This window comes from Lipotes vexillifer, unplaced genomic scaffold (assembly GCF_000442215.2).
Source record: "Lipotes vexillifer unplaced genomic scaffold, Lipotes_vexillifer_v1.1 scaffold329, whole genome shotgun sequence".
Lineage (NCBI taxonomy): Eukaryota > Metazoa > Chordata > Mammalia > Artiodactyla > Lipotidae > Lipotes > Lipotes vexillifer.
In genome coordinates this window covers 1,032,865-1,051,944 of record NW_006774067.1, presented here as the reverse complement: position 1 = coordinate 1,051,944, position 19,080 = coordinate 1,032,865, and the positions used below count along the sequence as shown (strand labels likewise).

At 36.3% G+C, this 19,080-nt stretch overlaps 1 protein-coding gene across 1 annotated transcript in view; it reads left to right on the top strand.

Moving 5' to 3' along the window:
• ZDHHC17 (zDHHC palmitoyltransferase 17) overlaps nt 1–19,080 on the top strand; it is a 113,078-nt gene that overhangs the window by 25,868 nt on the left and 68,130 nt on the right. Inside the window, exons 2-3 of the mRNA XM_007448750.1 lie at nt 10,622–10,725; nt 16,690–16,812. Of these exons, the coding sequence (XP_007448812.1) occupies nt 10,622–10,725; nt 16,690–16,812 (227 nt within the window). The remainder of the gene's footprint in view (nt 1–10,621; nt 10,726–16,689; nt 16,813–19,080) is intronic.

The window sequence follows — 19,080 nt, the reverse complement described above, 5'->3', positions numbered from 1 at the left end:
ATAATTTAAAAATAACACCTAGAGTCAGTGAGTTTATGGAGAAATGGTTAATCAGATATTGGTGATGGGATTATAAATATAATCCCTTTGCAAAAAACAATTTAGATATTGTATCAAGAACCATAAGAATATTCATACCCTTTAAGAATCTCTCTCTAGGAATTTACTCCAGTTAACACATTTTTGACCAGAAATGTATTAAGGCCACAGGCGTTAGTTTCTACAAAAATCCCCTGGTCAATAATGGGTTAAAAAGAAGAAATGTTAAATGAGTTAAAGGAAGTATTTTGTTGTAGTGAGGAAAAATCCATCCATTTATTCTTTTTTTTTAAAGTTATCCTTTTCCTTGGTTTGTTTTTTTAAATTATTATATAAGTTGAATGTGTACAGCATTGTAATTCAACATCTGTATACACTACAAACCAGGAGTCTAGTTATAATCTATCACCATACAGTTGACCCCCCTTCACCCCTTGCTCACCTCCCCCCAATCCCCTTTTCTTCTGGTAAACACTAATCTGTTCTCCGTATCTATGAGGTTTTTTTTGTTTTATTTTTCTAGATTCCACACGTGAGTGAAATCATACAGTATTTGTCTTTCTCCTCCTGACTTATTTTACTTAGCATAATACCCTCAAGTTCTATACATGTTGTCGCAAATGTCAGGATTTCATTCTTTTTTAAGGCTGAGTAGTATTCCATTGTGTACAGATATACCACATCTTCTTCATCCCTTTATCCATCGATGGGTGCCTAGGTTGTTTCCATGTCTCAGCTATTGTAAATAATGCTGCAGTGAACATAAGAGTGCAGATATCTTTTTGAATTAGTGTTTTTGTGTTCTTTGGATAAATACCCAGAAGTGAAATAGCTAGGTCATATGGTAGTTCTATTCTTAATTTTTTGAGTAATCCCCATACTGTTTTCCATAGTGACTATTCCAATTTACAGTCCCACCAACAGTGTACAAGGGTTCCCTTTTTTTCACATCCTCTCCAACATCTGTTATATCTTGTCATTTTAATAATAGCCATTCTAAGAGGAAATGTAAAAGGGAAGAATATAAAATATATGAATACTGTGATTACAGACTAAAGATATATAAATATTTGGGCAAATAAAGATTGTATAGCAGTATTGAAGGAAATTTGCAAAGTTAGGTTAAATTAAAAAATAACACTTCTTCCTAAAAACACATACTCTAGTCTAATAGTGAAAAAAACCCCTGACAAATCCCAGTTGAGGGTCATTCTACAAAATATCTGACTAGTTCTCAAAACTGTCAAAGTCATCAAAAATAAGTAAAGTTTGAGGAATTGTCATAGCCAAGAAGAGCCTAGGGAGCCTTGACCACTTAAATGTAATGCAATACCCTGGATGGAATCCTGGAACAGAAAAAGGACATTACCTAAAAAGGCAATCTGTATAAAGTATAGATATCAGTTAATAATGTATTAATATTGATTGAATAACAACAAATGTACCATACTAATGTTAGATGTTAATAATAGTGGAAACTGGGTGTGTGGAATATGGGGACTGTGTACTGGTTTTGTAAATCTTAAACTATCCTAAATAAAAATAATCCTAAAAATAAAGATTTTTTTTGTTTTTGTTTTTGTTTTTGTTCTATAACAGCTGTAACAATGGAACAGAAGTGTTTAGATCAGTATGAAAAGGTTAGTATCTAATCTTCTCTATACATAAAAATCAGATTCAAATACATTAAACAAATTTCAGGACTGAAATAGAATAAAATGGCTAAAGGATAGGAACAGGCAATTCTCAAAAGATGAAATAGAATAGGAAAATATATTTAAGGTTGAGAGTTCAAGTATTATCTACTCTATTTAAATTAAGGGATAATTTAAAAATAACACCTAGAGTCAGTGAGTTTATGGAGAAATGGTTAATCAGATATTGGTGATGGGATTATAAATATAATCCCTTTGCAAAAAACAATTTAGATATTGTATCAAGAACCATAAGAATATTCATACCCTTTAAGAATCTCTCTCTAGGAATTTACTCCAGTTAACACATTTTTGACCAGAAATGTATTAAGGCCACAGGCGTTAGTTTCTACAAAAATCCCCTGGTCAATAATGGGTTAAAAAGAAGAAATGTTAAATGAGTTAAAGGAAGTATTTTGTTGTAGTGAGGAAAAATCCATCCATTTATTCTTTTTTTTTAAAGTTATCCTTTTCCTTGGTTTGTTTTTTTAAATTATTATATAAGTTGAATGTGTACAGCATTGTAATTCAACATCTGTATACACTACAAACCAGGAGTCTAGTTATAATCTATCACCATACAGTTGACCCCCCTTCACCCCTTGCTCACCTCCCCCCAATCCCCTTTTCTTCTGGTAAACACTAATCTGTTCTCCGTATCTATGAGGTTTTTTTTGTTTTATTTTTCTAGATTCCACACGTGAGTGAAATCATACAGTATTTGTCTTTCTCCTCCTGACTTATTTTACTTAGCATAATACCCTCAAGTTCTATACATGTTGTCGCAAATGTCAGGATTTCATTCTTTTTTAAGGCTGAGTAGTATTCCATTGTGTACAGATATACCACATCTTCTTCATCCCTTTATCCATCGATGGGTGCCTAGGTTGTTTCCATGTCTCAGCTATTGTAAATAATGCTGCAGTGAACATAAGAGTGCAGATATCTTTTTGAATTAGTGTTTTTGTGTTCTTTGGATAAATACCCAGAAGTGAAATAGCTAGGTCATATGGTAGTTCTATTCTTAATTTTTTGAGTAATCCCCATACTGTTTTCCATAGTGACTATTCCAATTTACAGTCCCACCAACAGTGTACAAGGGTTCCCTTTTTTTCACATCCTCTCCAACATCTGTTATATCTTGTCATTTTAATAATAGCCATTCTAAGAGGAAATGTAAAAGGGAAGAATATAAAATATATGAATACTGTGATTACAGACTAAAGATATATAAATATTTGGGCAAATAAAGATTGTATAGCAGTATTGAAGGAAATTTGCAAAGTTAGGTTAAATTAAAAAATAACACTTCTTCCTAAAAACACATACTCTAGTCTAATAGTGAAAAAAACCCCTGACAAATCCCAGTTGAGGGTCATTCTACAAAATATCTGACTAGTTCTCAAAACTGTCAAAGTCATCAAAAATAAGTAAAGTTTGAGGAATTGTCATAGCCAAGAAGAGCCTAGGGAGCCTTGACCACTTAAATGTAATGCAATACCCTGGATGGAATCCTGGAACAGAAAAAGGACATTACCTAAAAAGGCAATCTGTATAAAGTATAGATATCAGTTAATAATGTATTAATATTGATTGAATAACAACAAATGTACCATACTAATGTTAGATGTTAATAATAGTGGAAACTGGGTGTGTGGAATATGGGGACTGTGTACTGGTTTTGTAAATCTTAAACTATCCTAAATAAAAATAATCCTAAAAATAAAGATTTTTTTTGTTTTTGTTTTTGTTTTTGTTCTTTGTTTTGCGGTACGCGGGCCTCTCACCATTGTGGCCTCTCCCGTTGCGGAGCACAGGCTCCGGGCGTGCAGGCTCAGCGGCCGTGGCTCACAGGCCCAGCCGCTCTGCAGCATGTAGGATCCACCCGGACCGGGGCACGAACCCGTGTCCCCTGCATTGGCAGGCGGACTCTCAACCACTGCGCCACCAGAGAAGCCCCAAGTTTTTTTTTTTTCTTTTCTTTCTTTCTTTCTTTTTTTTTTTAGGCAGAGGGAGAAAAATATACATATAGGCATTTGTTCATCAAATGTCTATGGAAGGAAAATAGAAGTGTGCCAGATTTATGTATATTGTTACAAGTATGTATACACATATAGATTCATACTAGAAGGAAATGAAGTGAAAACCAGTTTTTAGTGAAGCTAGAAGGTGATGAACGTTTTCCTAGTCTAAAATTTGCTGGAAGCAAGCAAAGTGAATTTGATAGTTTGGATTGAGACAGTGGTGGTCCTACAGCATAAAGAGAACCTACCTATGCCTCAAGTTGGCCTCTCTTTTTTTAAAAGCAAAAATCACATACTGTTAGCCAGGGATTGGGGACCACAGCAGAGCATATAATATAGCAGAGACTTCTTACTTACTGAAAAAATTGATTTGAAATCTTTCCATTATATTACCAAATCATTTTTGTCCAATCTTCCCTTAAAGAGGGTACATCAAATAGATTGGTAAGAAATTCTGTCTTGAGTGTAGTGCCATTTGCTCTCACTATTAATTAAATACATTTTAAAAGAAAGTTATTTTATAATTTTGTAGTGGCTACTGCTTTTCCTTATCTTTCATTGTTCATTTAGTTATGTTTAATGCTTATGCTGTCCTCTCATTATATATTCCTTTTTAAAAATCCTTATGGTATTCCTAGAATTTAGTTCATTACTACCTAGGTTTTAAGAAGGTCTCACATTTGGCTCATCAGTTTTGGCTAGGACTTAAAAATGAGTCAATTATGTATAGAGACTTTTTTCTTTCTTCTTGTCAACAACACTTTATATTGTTTTAGTTTCATCATATACATTTAATGGAATTAAATTTGAGAAGCTCAAAATTATATAATTAAATACAATTAGCTTCTTGATTCAGAGTCCAACTTGTTAGAATGATACCTGACAGCAGACGTTTGCACAGTGCAAGTTACAGGCATATGGTTAAGCCCTACTGGTTTGCTAATTCACCTGTGTATATTTATGGGTTAATGCACCAAAGGCAGGCAGGTAACATGTGTCTTGTAGGTAACATGTATGTGCCCTAGGATTTTTTTTTTTTTTGCAGTACGTGGGCCTCTCACTGCTGTGGCCTCTCCTGTTGTGGAGCACAGGCTCCGGAAACGCAGGCTCAGCAGCCATGGCTCACGGGCGCAGCCACTCCACGGCGTGTGGAATCCTCCCGGACCAGGGCACGAACCCGTGTCCTCTGCATCGGCAGGCGGACTCTCAACCACTGCGCCACCTGGGAAGCCCTGCCCTAGGATTTTATTGAATTGATTTTGTGCTCTCTCTCTCTCTGTTTGGAAATGTATTTATATTGAGAATTACAGCATCTTTTCATACCTATATTTGCCATTGTATTTTGCCCTCTTTGAATTATCTTCATATTCTTTGCCCATTTTTCAATGTGTTGTTACTCATGCTTTTCTCAGAGCTTTTTTTTTTTTTTTTTCCAAACATTAGGACTGTTACTACTGATATTCTTATATTTAAATCTTTGACCTGACTGGAAGTTATCTAATATAAGGAGTGAGATGGGAATCTTATAGGAAGAGTCCTTGACTGAGGCCAGGTCCTGCCAGGTAGTCACTTCTCTAGGAAGCCTGGGAAATTGATCTTCACTGTAACTGGTCTTTCATTAAACATTCAGGTAAGTCCTAGAGCTGTTTTGAACAACTTACTTAGACCTGGTGAGCACCAGGCATACGGTCAGAGTCTCCAGAACAGTCAGGAGAGTCCAGAGTGGCACAAAGGCTCCCCAGAACAGGAGGGTGCATGCTTCTCTCACCAGGAGAATGGTATAGGCCTACCTGTATGTTCTCATGGGATGTGTTGCTGACCTGGGAAGCTTCCACCTGGGAGCATGCTGTTCTGAATTCTGCTTTGTGTGGCCCTGCTTTTTCAGACAAGTTTCAGCATCATATGCCATTAAAGAAACTATATCCTTGGCTGTATTTGTTAGCGTCTTTCTACCAAGCACATCACTCTTCTATGTTGGAGCCTGTTGAATTTCTTTTTTTATCCCAGATGGCTAACCAGTTGTCCATTTATACCATTTACTGAATAATATGTCTTTCCCTCCTGATTCTAATTCTCATTCTTCAAGCTCTATTCCACTGCCCTATTTATCACTGCAGTACTCCTATTTTTTCTTTAGTTTGCTTTCTGATGTATTGTAATTAATGGCAGGGCAAGTCCCTGACCTTACCCTTCTTTCTGAATATTCCTGAACTTACTCTTGCATGTTTGTTCTCTCAGATGTACTCTACCGTAGAACCGATTCTTGGAGCACCTTTTCTTATAGAGCTCTTATTAAACGTCTATATTTGGTTGGTAATAAAGTACTGTGCCATAGAGCAGGGGTCCCCAACCTTTTTGGCACCGGGGACCGGTTTCATGGAAGACAGTTTTTCCATGGTCTGCGGGGGGGGCGGGATGGTTCAGGCGGTAATGCAGCGATGGGGGCGGCAGATGGAGCTTTGCTCCCTCGCCCACCGCTCTCCACCTCCTGTGTGGCCCGGTTCCGTAGCAGTCTGCAGCCCGGGGCTTGGGGACCCCTGCCATAGAGGATTCTTTGATCAGTGCTGCCTCCCTCTTTGTTTTAAATGAATGTAAACTAAAGATTAATAGGTCTAGTATTTTTTAAAAGTTAACTAGATTGTATTAACTAGATTGCACACAGACGCTTGCTAACTTGTTTATTGGTTATATAATTCCATCCAGGCATGTGAATAAACACGTATTATGGAGTCTGTCATCTTGATATGCCATCCAGAGTTTGCCTGTATCCGCCGTATAAGTTTGAGTTTTATCGTATTGATCTCTGTTAGCAGCAGTGTATGGCAGCTGAGCTTGTCCCTTCCTGTCCGCTACTTGAGCAGCAGGTTTTGGAGGTGCTTTCTCTCCTCCTAGTTCTCTTCAGCAACTCCTAGGGCTATAAAAACCTTTGGCTGTCAATTTAGGTACCTTAAGGATTCTTCTAGTGGCTCTAATTTCTTTATTCCAATATATAAAATCATTGTATGTTAGCCTTAGAAGGGATCTTGGAGGACTTCTAATCTAGTGGTTTTTAAACTTTTAAAAAGGAGCTGAATCTTTTTTTTTTAATTAGAGAAATATTATGTAAAGCCCCAGTATCTAAAAAGAGGCCAAATAACAAAGTGCTTTGTTTAAGAAGGGAGTGAATTGAGTGGAGCTGAAACTATCAAGCTCTTTCATGCCCTGATGTTGGTCCTTGAGGCACCTGGGTAGAACTCTAAGCTGATCTTATTCATCCTCCTCTTTTTACAAATGAGGGGCCTGAATCCTACCATAGTTAATTGCCTTGCTGGGTTGTAGCCTAGGTAAGAGAATGGCAGACTTTCAATTCATTAGCCTCCCAGTCAAGGACTTTTTCTATTATACCATGCTGCTTCTAATGGAATTACTGCATTCCTAAAAGTTACAATGACCTACATATGTATTTTTTAATTAGTATTACTTTCCTTGGCAGAGATATCAATTAAATTGCTTCTTGGTTCCCATTAAAATCAAGGAAAAATTATAGGATTTTAGTGTCATTAAATATTTGTATGTTGAAAATTTATCTGATGTATAATAGCAAATTTATAATTAAAAAATTAATATCATCTATACATTTATAGGATATATTTATTTACATTAACATAGTATTTTTTATTTTTTGTTTTTAAAGTTTAAAAATCACAACTGTTATTCCTAGGCCTAGTGATAGTGGTGGTTGTCTTGATAGAGAGTGTTGTCATTTGTCAGATTGGCAGGGTACTAGTTCTAGAGGTGAATCAGTTTCCAATGTGATTAAAAGTGAGGAAAAGAATTTAAGCCCGTGTTATTAATTTTTTTTTTTTTGCGGTACGCGGGCCTCTCACTGTTGTGGCCTCTCCCGTTGCAGAGCACAGGCTCCGGACGCTCAGGCTCAGCGGCCATGGCTCACGGGCCCAGCCGCTGCGCGGCATGTGGGATCTTCCCAGACCGGGGCACGAACCCGTGTCCCCTTCATCGGCAACCCGTGTCCCCTTCATCTCAACCACTGCGCTACCAGAGAAGCCCCGTGTTATTAAGTTTTTAAAAAAAATAGTACAAGAGGTTGGAGATTTGCTCAAGCACCATTTCCTCTACCTTTTTAGTGGGAATAACTGTACCTCTTGAAAATTACTCTAAGGATATATGTAACGCCATCTTTTAAAAAAATCATATTTCCTTTACTAAAAAGTAGAAGTAAACAAATAAAAACCATATAATTGTGATAAAACAAATGCATTTAATTTTTAAATGTTACTGGAAAAAAAGTCTGATTTCTAGTACATTGGAAGATCACATTTGGCACTGTCAGTGGGGCAAAATGGACAGTAGATAAACTGAGAATACAATTTAATCATTATATATAATAACAGGTCTCTGGGGATAAAAATAAAACTAAAATCACATGAAAGCATTACAGTAGTAAGTTTTAAAAAGAGATTTATTTTTTATTTAATGAATATTTGTTATTTGCCTGTAAAAGCAACCTATTTGTCCTTAGTAAAAAAGAATAGCAGTTTGCCCTAGCAGATTTCCATATTGAAATAGTTTTTAAAGTTATATTATTACTTTTTGGCCCTCATGTTGTCTTTATTTAAGTTTTAACTTAGCTCTTGCTTCTAATCTTTGACTTATGTTTCTTATCTATTTTGTCCTTCCATTTTGGATTGTAAAGGCCTTGAGGGCAAGAGACCATATTTGGTATTTGCATATTGGTTGGCAGTACTGCTTCAAGCCACAGTGGAGCCTGACACAAAAGGAAAAACGAGCAATACTAGTGCTGTCTATATTTAAAATGTTTATGTTTAGGATTTGTTTTGTTTTGATTTTTAAAAGATAATTCATTAAGATTTTTAAAATCTTGATTATGGAGTTTTTTGGCACTCTCTTAAACTTTGCACTAGCTTTATCCTGTCCTGGCTTGGGGTCCCAGTACATTGTTGAGGGCTTTGTTTATAGCAGACTTTCAGTACATGTTTTGTTGGACATTTTACTCCATTCTGCTTGTAAACTATGGCCAGGTTTTTATTTTCCTTCACATATCTTATGGTCCTATATAAAAAGTCAGAATTGAAAGTTTAAAAGGTTATTTTCCTTATGGTAGGGGAGAATAATATCAGAAAAATTTAGAAAAAAGGAAGTGCTACTGATCTGAGAAATGTCTTCTTTTATCTTGCTCCACTGAATATAGAGCATAGAGAAGTTGAGAACTTGGAGTTCAGTGGAGAAATTAAATAGAACAGTTTTAAAAAATTAAATTGGGTAAGTCTTATGTATTGGTTAGCTTCATCAATTATTCAGAGTGTTGCATACACCCAATATACTATACCTGCTTGTGTTCATATTTAACCAGTTCTATTTTATTTTATTTTCTTTTGTGGTACGCGGGTCTCTCACTGCTGTGGCCTCTCCCGCTGTGGAGCACAGGCTCCGGACGCGCAGGCTCAGCGGCCATAGCTCACGGGCCCAGCCGCCCTGCGGCATGTGGGATCCTCCCGGACCGGGGCACGAACCCGTGTCCCCTACATCGGCAGGTGGACTCTCAACCACTGCGCCACCAGGGAAGCCCAACCAGTTCTATTTTGAGTCCAAGAACAATCTCTCAAAAAAATCACTTAGTAAATTATATGCAGTATGTGTAATATGTTGTGAATCTCGGCTTAAGACTGATGTCTATTTTCTTTCTTCTGCAAATGTGGTTTTATGATTATTATGGTGGCATTTTAATATTGGCGGTGGCATTTTCATAAGCAAAGGTTATATACTAAGCTGAATTTGCTTTTGTGAAACTTTTAAATTCCCTACTGTTGAAAATATTCAGTAATATTGTTGATAGTCTTCTAAATGTATGGTTCAAACCAATCAGTATTGGAATTTTCCACATAGATTAAATGGCTAGAGTGAGCTAAAGATAATAGACTTCTTTCTCCAATGAAATACCATAAATATCAGTGGCCAAGAGAGAATGAATTGTTCTAAGGATTTAATTCTCTCCAAATATCTTGTTATGCCTTATCCTTTCATTTATGTGTGTGTGCCTGTAAGAGAAAAATATCAGAATCATAGAAATTTGAACGGATGGTAGTAGAACCAAACATGCTCAATTTTTCTGTTTTCATATAAAAGAAGTAATTGTATCTTAGTGCTATATTGGGGAAGCTGACTATGCATAACAAATTTTGTATTTTAAATAGAAAATTGCACATAGCATATAAGTTTTAAATGGATGTAATGTTCTATAAAGCTGTTTAATTAAAGTTTTATATAAACATTAGTTTCTTTAAGAGTGTTGACATTTTTAGAACTACTCAAGCAGATTTACATTTTATTAGAATGCCCTATTGTTCTTTATTCACCTAATAGTAGATGCCTTAACAAGCCCTCAGCCTGAAGGAGTATAAGAAAAGGTGCTATCTGAGAATAATAGAATAATATCCCTGGGTTCCTTCTTTAGGACCTTAGTTTTTATTTGGCATGTGATGAAAGTTTTGAAGTAGAGTGTTAGAGCTAGGGGGTTATGCTGGAATAGTAGAAAAATTGGTCTGAGAGAATGAGAGTTGATTTGATGAAAAAGTAGAGTTCTGTGGAGCTAAAGATGAATTTCAGTTACTGATTTGTCACTGATTTACAGTTTTGCAGCTTTTCTGTTTGGAGAGTGTGTATAAGGGGTAGATCTGTTTGAACATGCTTTTTCTCCAAAGAGTACAGACTTCAGCATAAGGTTAAACTTAATCTTTTAAATAACAGACATTCTTCAAACAGCACAAAAGCAATAGTAAAATACTGAAATATTTTCATACTTCATTTCTCAATTCTTATCTCTGTGTAATTTTTTTTCTTCAACAGGAAATCAAACCTCAAAGCCATTATAGCCATGGATATGGTGAACCCCTCGGACGGAAAACTCATATTGATGATTACAGCACGTGGGACATAGTTAAGGCTACACAGTAAGTTTTTTGTTGCAGTTGTTTTCTTCTTTGACATCTGTATTTTAAGGGAAATATACATTTCTTTCTCTTTTTGATATTCTCTATTTGATAATTCTGTACTTGGTGAGACATTGTTTTCATACTTTCCTTTAGTTCTTTGTACAGATTTAAAGTAGCTGATTTAAAGTCTTTGTTTAGTAAGTCCAATGTCTGGGATTCTTCAGGGACAGTTTCTATTAATTGCTTCCCCCTGCTCCCCATGGGTTATACTTTTTTGCTCTTTTGAAGGTCTTGTAATTTTTTGTTGAAAACTGGACTGTTCAAATAATGTAACATGGCAGTTCTGGGTATCAGGTTCTCCAGGGTTTGTTGTTGTTTGTAACATTTCTGAACTAATTCTGTAAAGTCTGTATTTTGTCATGTGTGTATTTTGTCATGTGTGTCATGTGTGGCCACTGAAGTCTCTACTTGGTTAGTTAGTGGTCAGAGACTTCTTAAGTCTCTGTCTTGATCTTTGTCGAGGAACTCTTCGTGCAAGTGCAAGTTGAGACACTCAGCACTCAGCACTCAGCCAGGCAGCTTACAGCTCTGCCTTAGCCTTCACTTTCTGCTTGCAAAGAACCTCAAGGTCAATCAGAAGTGAGAGCTTAGGGCCTTCTCCAGTCTTTGTTGAACGTGTGCATGGCCTTCTAGCTTCCCAAGAATATGTCTGAGCTTTTCAAGCCCCTGTGGATATCTCATTCCTCAGCTTTTGCTTAAGCTTTTTGATTTGTCTGTTGTTTGTCCCAACTGCTTTCCATCCTCTCAAACAACTGTTACGTTAAAACATTTGACAAACATCCCAGAAAGGAGGTTTTAATGAGTTTGGGTGAGGTCTAATAGATAAGCCTTTCAAGTAGACTCTTCCAGGGAACCACCATATAGGTGAAATAATGACTCCTCTTTGAGAATGAGGCTTTGAAGGAACTCCATTCCTATTCTGCTCACTCTGCTATCAGTACCAGGAATACAACTTATTTTTCAAGGCTGCTAGGGAGCAGAGGATGGGACTGTAGTATTTTAAAACACCACAGAGTCCTCTGTTCTTCCTGAAATTCAGCTGTTTTTCTTGACTAAAGATCCCTTAGATTGCTGAAAGCCTTTTGTTAACTTTTCCAGAGTTTTGAAAACGTTGATACTGCCAGTTTTTTCATTACTTTTGTGGAGAGGCAAACTTTTGGAAGTCCTTAGTCCACTGTCACCCTACTTTCCTGAATGTTGTATGTAGTCAAAAATCAAAGCACATTGTCCCAACTGTATTTAGCAAACAAATTATACTGCTTTACATTAGTTTTTCCTTTTGAGACTTTGCTCCTATTAATAAATTCTTTCTCTGCTTTGTCATTGATCTGTCTCACCCTAATGCATGATTTCCGTCAGCAAATACACTGCAGCATCTTTCATGTTAAGAAAAAAAACAACCACCTTTCTTTATTCCTCAAATACCCTTCTAATTACGCTTTTTCTTGAAAAGTATCTATGTGTGCTCTCTATAATTTGTACCTTTTAAAACATTTATTTAAATTTTAAAACATTTCAATCCTACACATGAGTATAGAGAAGAATATAACTGTCAGATTAAGCAGATGCTAACATTTTGCTGTAATTGCGCAGGTTGCTCAGCATGCTCTTTTCCTTATCTCCTCGAGGAAACCTCTCTTGAAATTGCTGTGAATCATTCTCATGAACATTCCTGTACATGTCTACAAACATCTGTAAACAAAATATGCTATTGTAATGTATGCTTAAATTTTACATAAGTTGTATTCTACACTACATATCCTTTTGCAGTTTGCTTTTTAAAAACAAGCAAAAAAACTATATAGCTTTTGTGATTTATCAGTGTTGGTAAATAAGGACCTAATCTGTCCTGTTTAACTGCTTTGTAGTATTCTATCATTCCTTATCGAGGTATACTTTAAATCGTTTCTACTATTTCATTATTTCAAGCATCACATCAATGAATGTCTCACTACCTGTTCCCCTGTGCACATAAACAAAAGTTCTTTTAGGGTAGACAACTCAAGTGCAACTTCTGGCTTGTTCAGTGTGTTCTTTTTCAGCTTTACCGGTTCTTGCCAAATGGTTTTCCAAAGCGGCTGTGCCAATTTATACCCCCATCTGCAGGAAATGAGTTCTTTTTCCACTGCATTTTTGCTCAGTTCTAGTTTTGTCACACTTACTAGTCATTGTCAGTTTGATAGCTGTGAAATGGTTTTTCTCTCTTTTGATTGGTCTTTCTCTGATTACAAATGACACTGAATATATTTTCTATGTTTATTGGCCATTTGGGTTTCTTCCTGTGTGAATTAACCATTTTAAATATACCTATTTTGAGTTCTTTTGTCTTTCTATAATTAGTTTGTAAAAGTTCTTTATGTATTTTGATGGAGTCTGCAAAGAAGTTAGTGAGACCTTTGTCCCTTTAATGTCCTCCAAGAGTCCCATCTGCCACTCTCCCAGCCCCTTACCGCCCCTAGTCATGCAGCTCATGATTTAGTACTCCTCTTCAGTGTATCCAAACTCATATTTTTTTCCTGTAACAATGTGCTGGAACTTCTCTGGAAACCTGCACTTCCAGGAAGGCTCTGTCATCTGTGGTGACTGTGAAAGACAGTGGTGACTGGGGCTACCGGATGGTGGCTGAGAGGGGCTGGAGCCAGTTCGTGGGCCGCTGCAGGGTTCACAGCTAGGAATAGGTCTGTATGCCTGGTACCCAATGCATGGGTGAGTGAGACTCTCCCAGCTCTCTTGCCTGATGGTGCTGCATCCCGTAGTGCCCACAGAGGTCCGTGGATAGAGGCTGAATTATTATTGTTGGAGGGGAGCACAAAACGATGAATGTCTTCTTCCACCATGATGCTGATGTCACTCTGCGGTCCATTTCTAAATACTCTTTTTTTCTTCCATTTGTTTAATCTTGTATAGTACCACATTAAATTATTTCTTAGTCTTCAAAATTGTCTCAGCTATTCTTGGTCTTTTACTCTCACAAATGAATTTTAGGGTTCTACTTGGGTCATTCATGAGATATTCATTTGGGGTTTTAATTAGAATTTCATTAAGTTTGCAGATAATTTGGGGGAAATTAGGGTATATATTTCTTTAGGTCTTACTTTAACGTCTTTCATTAATTAACCGTATTTACAGTGAGAGTAGTATAATTAAATATGCTTCCTCATTATTATTTTAGATAGTTTAATATTTTATGTTACAGTGATATGGAAATCTGATCCTAAATTTATTTTATTTAGATACTTCGTTTTCATGATTTTTTGGCTGAAAAAAAGATAAATCTCACAAAGATAAATGATTCCCTAATGGAAGAATTACAACATACGCTGCATTTATTAAGTTACAGTAATTACTTTTCACTACTATTTACTAAGTAAAGGTTTTACTAAACTTTACCTTGTAAATGTACACTTTCTGATGATAGTTCTTGCAAACTAATCAGGTTTTGACATTTTTGTAATTACAGCAAATGGGTTCACACATGTTAGAAAATTGTCTCAAAATTTTTTAGTGTGCCCACATAAGAATGTTTTTACAGTTGTTGTATAAGATCTTTCAGAAACTATATTATATAATGATAGAAACATTTCCAAACATACAATTTTTTTTTTTTTTTTTTTTTTTTTTGTGGTACGCGGGCCTCTCACTGCTGCGGCCTCTCCCGTTGTGGAGCACAGGCTCCGGACCGCGCAGGCTCAGCGGCCATGGCTTATGGGCCCAGCCACTCCACGGCATGTGGGATCCTCCTGGACCGGGGCACAAACCCGTGTCCCCTACATCGGCAGGCAGACTCTCAACCACTGCGCCACCAGGGAAGCCCCAAACATACAATTTTTAAAAAATATTCTCTTTATAGTAGGTGTTTTTCTGAAATGAAAGTAGTTAAGTTTCTCACTGTGTCTGAAATACCCTCTTTGCCTTGAAGGGGAACAGACTGTCTTTACCTTTCTTAAGAATACAGTGGACCACTGAACAACACAAGTTTGAACAGCTTGGGTACACTTAAATGCGAATTTTTTTCAACAAATACATACTACAGTATTAAATAGTCTGCAGTTGGTCTAATCCACAGATGCGGAACTGCAGATATGGAGGGCCAGCCATAAAGTTATATGTGGATTTTTGACTGCGGGAGGGTTGGCGCCTGTAACCCCCATGTTGTCCAAGGGTCAGCTGTATGTGGTTGATAGCATACCAGTCACAGTTCTTTGCCATCGCTACCTGTGCCCCGCTCCCCAAAAAAGCCAGATTTGAAACACTTGTCTTTTTTGTTAAAAGGAAAATGCATACTCACTTTTAAATGTTAGAAAAGTAACCAGCGATTCTCAGTATAGTTAAAAAGATTTTTATCTGGGGCTTCCCTGGTGGCGCAGTGGTTGAGAGTCCACCTGCCGATGCAGGGAACACGGGTTCGTGCCCTGGTCCGGGAAGATCCCACATGCCGCGGAGCGGCTGGGCCCGTGAGCCATGGCCGCTGAGCCTGCGCGTTCGGAGCCTGTGCTCCGCAACGGGAGAGGCCACAACAGTGAGAGGCCCGTGTATCGCAAAAAGGAAAAAAAAAAAAAAAAGATTTTTATCATCACTTATCTCATTCAAAGTGTGAGGTACATTCTGCTCTTTAAGGTAATATGCCTAGTTCACTTAACTGGGCACATGTAAACAATTTTCTGAAAAAGAAGAAAGAGCTGAAGGAACTTCTGTCATCTCCTGTGAATTGTGGAACTCTTGCTCTTCCCTTAGGTTGATTTACCTTGTGCGCACGCGCGCGCGCGCGTGTGTGTGTGTGTACGTGTACAAATGTAGTACAGAGCCATTGTAGGGCAGCATTAAAGCAGTGAAGGCTGTATTAAATATTAGTGCAGCTTAATTTCTTTCTCTATTAGCTAAGACACGAATACAGTTTTAATGTTTGCTTCTAATGTTCCTTTATTAGGCCACCTTTCCCCCAACTTCACCCTGTGGTATACCTCCCCATTTTGGAGACCACTTTAAGAAATTACAAATATAGTCAAAGCTCATTTAATTTGTTTTTGTGTCTCGTATTTCCAAGGATCCAGTATTTTGTTTAGGATGAAGTTGATGGTTTTTGAGGCTCCATGCTGGATTCTTGGTGGTTTGTCATACTGTTCTTTTTATTTTTGCTTATGCTTGAAAATTTCCATAATACAAATTATGTATTTCCATAATACAAATACAAATTTCCATAATACAAAAATTTCCATAATACAAATAAATACATATATATTTAAAAAATATATATGCTGCCACAGAATGACCAAAAACAGAAAGGGAGGAAAAGGTCAAGCTCTCTGCGTGCACCTTTCTTCTTTATTAAGTGTGAACGTCTTTCCTCGAATTCTCCCAGTAGACTTTGTCTTATGTCTCATTGGCTTGAACGCACAGGACTCCTCCTGCACCTGCCCTGCTCCCACCCCTACACTTCCTTTCTTATTTGCCTTAGGAATTTTGAGGCTAAATTTGTAAATAAAGAATCCTGAGGTTGTAAGACATCCTTTTTTCTCAGTGCTGTTCTAAATCATTGACAAACTCTTTGTTACTGCTTCTCTATGATTTAATATTTTTAACATAGCTGTATGTATTTTTATAAGCTGCCTTAAGTGTTTTGTAGAATAAGTGGTGATATTAAGAAAAACAAATAACTGATAGACATTTTATTTATGTTATCCTTTTCTCTTCCACTTCATGAGTTATTACATTCTTATAGATGAAAAAGTTTTAATTATAAAATGGGTTAGTAATAAAAGCTGTTGGAATATTGATATCTTTAAAGTAACATTTTATATTGAGAAAGCCATTTTAATTTCCAAGTTTCAAAATGGAGCATTAGTTTCTTCTGGAAATGCTGTTTTCAGCTTTAAATTTCTTGTCAAATAGTGGTAACAATCGCATGTGTTCTTTCTTTTCAAGATATGGAATATATGAACGCTGCCGAGAATTGGTGGAAGCAGGTTATGATGTACGGCAACCAGACAAAGAAAATGTTACACTCCTCCATTGGGCTGCCATCAATAACAGAATAGATTTAGTCAAGTAAGCATTTCTATATTTTTAAGTAATTAGTTATTACTATAAAATTATTAGAAATAATTATAAAATATATAATTTCTAAAATTTATAGCTTTTAAAATGTAGATTCTGTGTACTTTTTTCCTGAAAAAAATTGTTTTTAACATATATCGAATGCTTATTATGTGACAGATACTATGCTGAGTGCTTTTCCATGTATATTTCCTTAAACCTTAATTCTTGAAGTAACCCTGTGTGAAAAATAACAATTTTTACTGCTGTCCTAATGATGTGGAAACTGAAGCATAAAGAGGTTAAATATGCTACCAGTGACATACAACTGATAAAGATTGGAGTCTGGACTTTAACTCAGGCAGTCTAACTTGTAGCTTACATTCTAAATATGAATTCTACGGGTAAAAGCTACAAAAGGAAAGAGAGGAGTTAATAATAGCAGGTAATAATAAACTAATTTCACACCAGCATAAATGAAGAATACTTTATATACTCAGTATAAATTATTTTTATTACTTACTGTTCATCTGCTTGTTCAGTAATAATAAGAGGTGGTTAGATAAGCAGGAGTCAGGATGATAAGGAAGTCTTAGTAAATCTGGCTAAAATAGTCTCTGGCAATTTGGATATAAGATTTTTAGACAGAGACATGAATCTGAAATGAACTGCTTGCAGGTGTGCCTTTTAAGTACAGCATACAGAGTCTAGAGACAAATAGGATGTTAATATCAGGTAAAAGAATTTGCCCTTAGAGTACTAAAGAAAGATTAAGCAAGTAATAACTAAAGCATTGAAATCCATGAATCACTTTCTTCCGGAGAGCGTATTTCCATTTTATTTGCTCCTTTTTTCCCTTCTTGTATTTCTAACCTTTCCTCTGCCTGCAGTATGGGTCTCTTGATGTCTAAGTTCTGTTTTTGTTTGTCAGAAAATGTTTTTATTTCATCTTCATTTGTGAAGGAAATTTTCACATGGTATAGAAATCTAGGTTGACCGCTCTTTTAATTTTTTTTTTTTACCCACTGAGAATATCATCCCACTGTTTTCTGGCTTCCGTTACTATTGAGAAGTCAGTCTAAGTATTACACTTTTAAAAGCTTTTTTTTCTTTCTTTCTTTTTTCTGGCCGCTTTTAAGATTTTTTTCTTTGTTTCTAGTTTTCTGCAGTTTCATGATGATGTTTCTAGGTGTGGATTTCTTTTATTTACCCTGAATAAGATTGCAAGAAATTCTTGATTCTGTGGATTAATGTTTTCATCAGTTCTGGAAAATCTCAGCCATTATTTCTTCAAACATTGCTTCTGTCCCATTCTCTTTTTGCTCTCCTGGAACGCCAGTTAAATGTATGTTTGACCTTTTCATTGTATGCTGTGTCTCTTATCCTCTCTTCTGTGTGTGTACTGTCCTTTTCTTCTCTGCTTCATTCTGGAAACTTCTGACTTATCTTCCAGTTCATTTATTCTCTATGTGTAATCTGCTGTTAAATCTATTCAATGAGTTCCAATTTTGTTTATTTTTTAGTTCTAGAATTTTAATTTGTTTTTAAACTTGCATTATTTGATTCATTTGTTGCTGTACTTTTCCATCTTGTCTTATACTTGAAAATATAGTCATTATATAATCTGTGTCTGAGAAGATAGCATTGGGAGTCTGTGTGGGTCTGTATCTGTTATATTATTCCTTTGTGTGCCTATCTTCGAATGTATGATAGACATTATGCTTGAAAACTTATTTGTTGAATAATTTGAGGCCTAAGATGAGAAGATACCGTTTGTTTCTGCTAAGCCCAACTTTAATTTAAGCCTTGAGATTTTCTGGATCACTCAGGTGGCTGAAGACCATGCTAGAGCCAGGTTTACTTCTGTTTCTTAATTACTCCTACAGTGCAGCTTTTTGGGGTCCCAGCCCTTATTTTGCTTTTGTCTGCTTAGCTTGCCTCTTGGCCAACTCTTCTGTATCAGAAAATTGTCTCTAGGGTAGATGGTGCCCAAGCAGTTTTCTAATTTCTCCCAGTTTTAATCTCCTGAATCTTAGCCAGGTAAATGCTCATAATCTTCTTAGGAAATATTTGTTTTTAGGAAATATTTCTTTATTTTGTTGAGCTTGTTTTTAGTTTTCTTTAATTGGAGGGTTGGTTCAAATTATCTAGCCTTCTGTAGTATCTGTATTTTTTTTAATTACTGTTACTTTAATCAAAATAGTACATAAACAATTTTAAAAAATCAAATAGTACTTAAAGACTTACAATGGAAACAGCAGTCGTCCCCCCCCCCCCCCC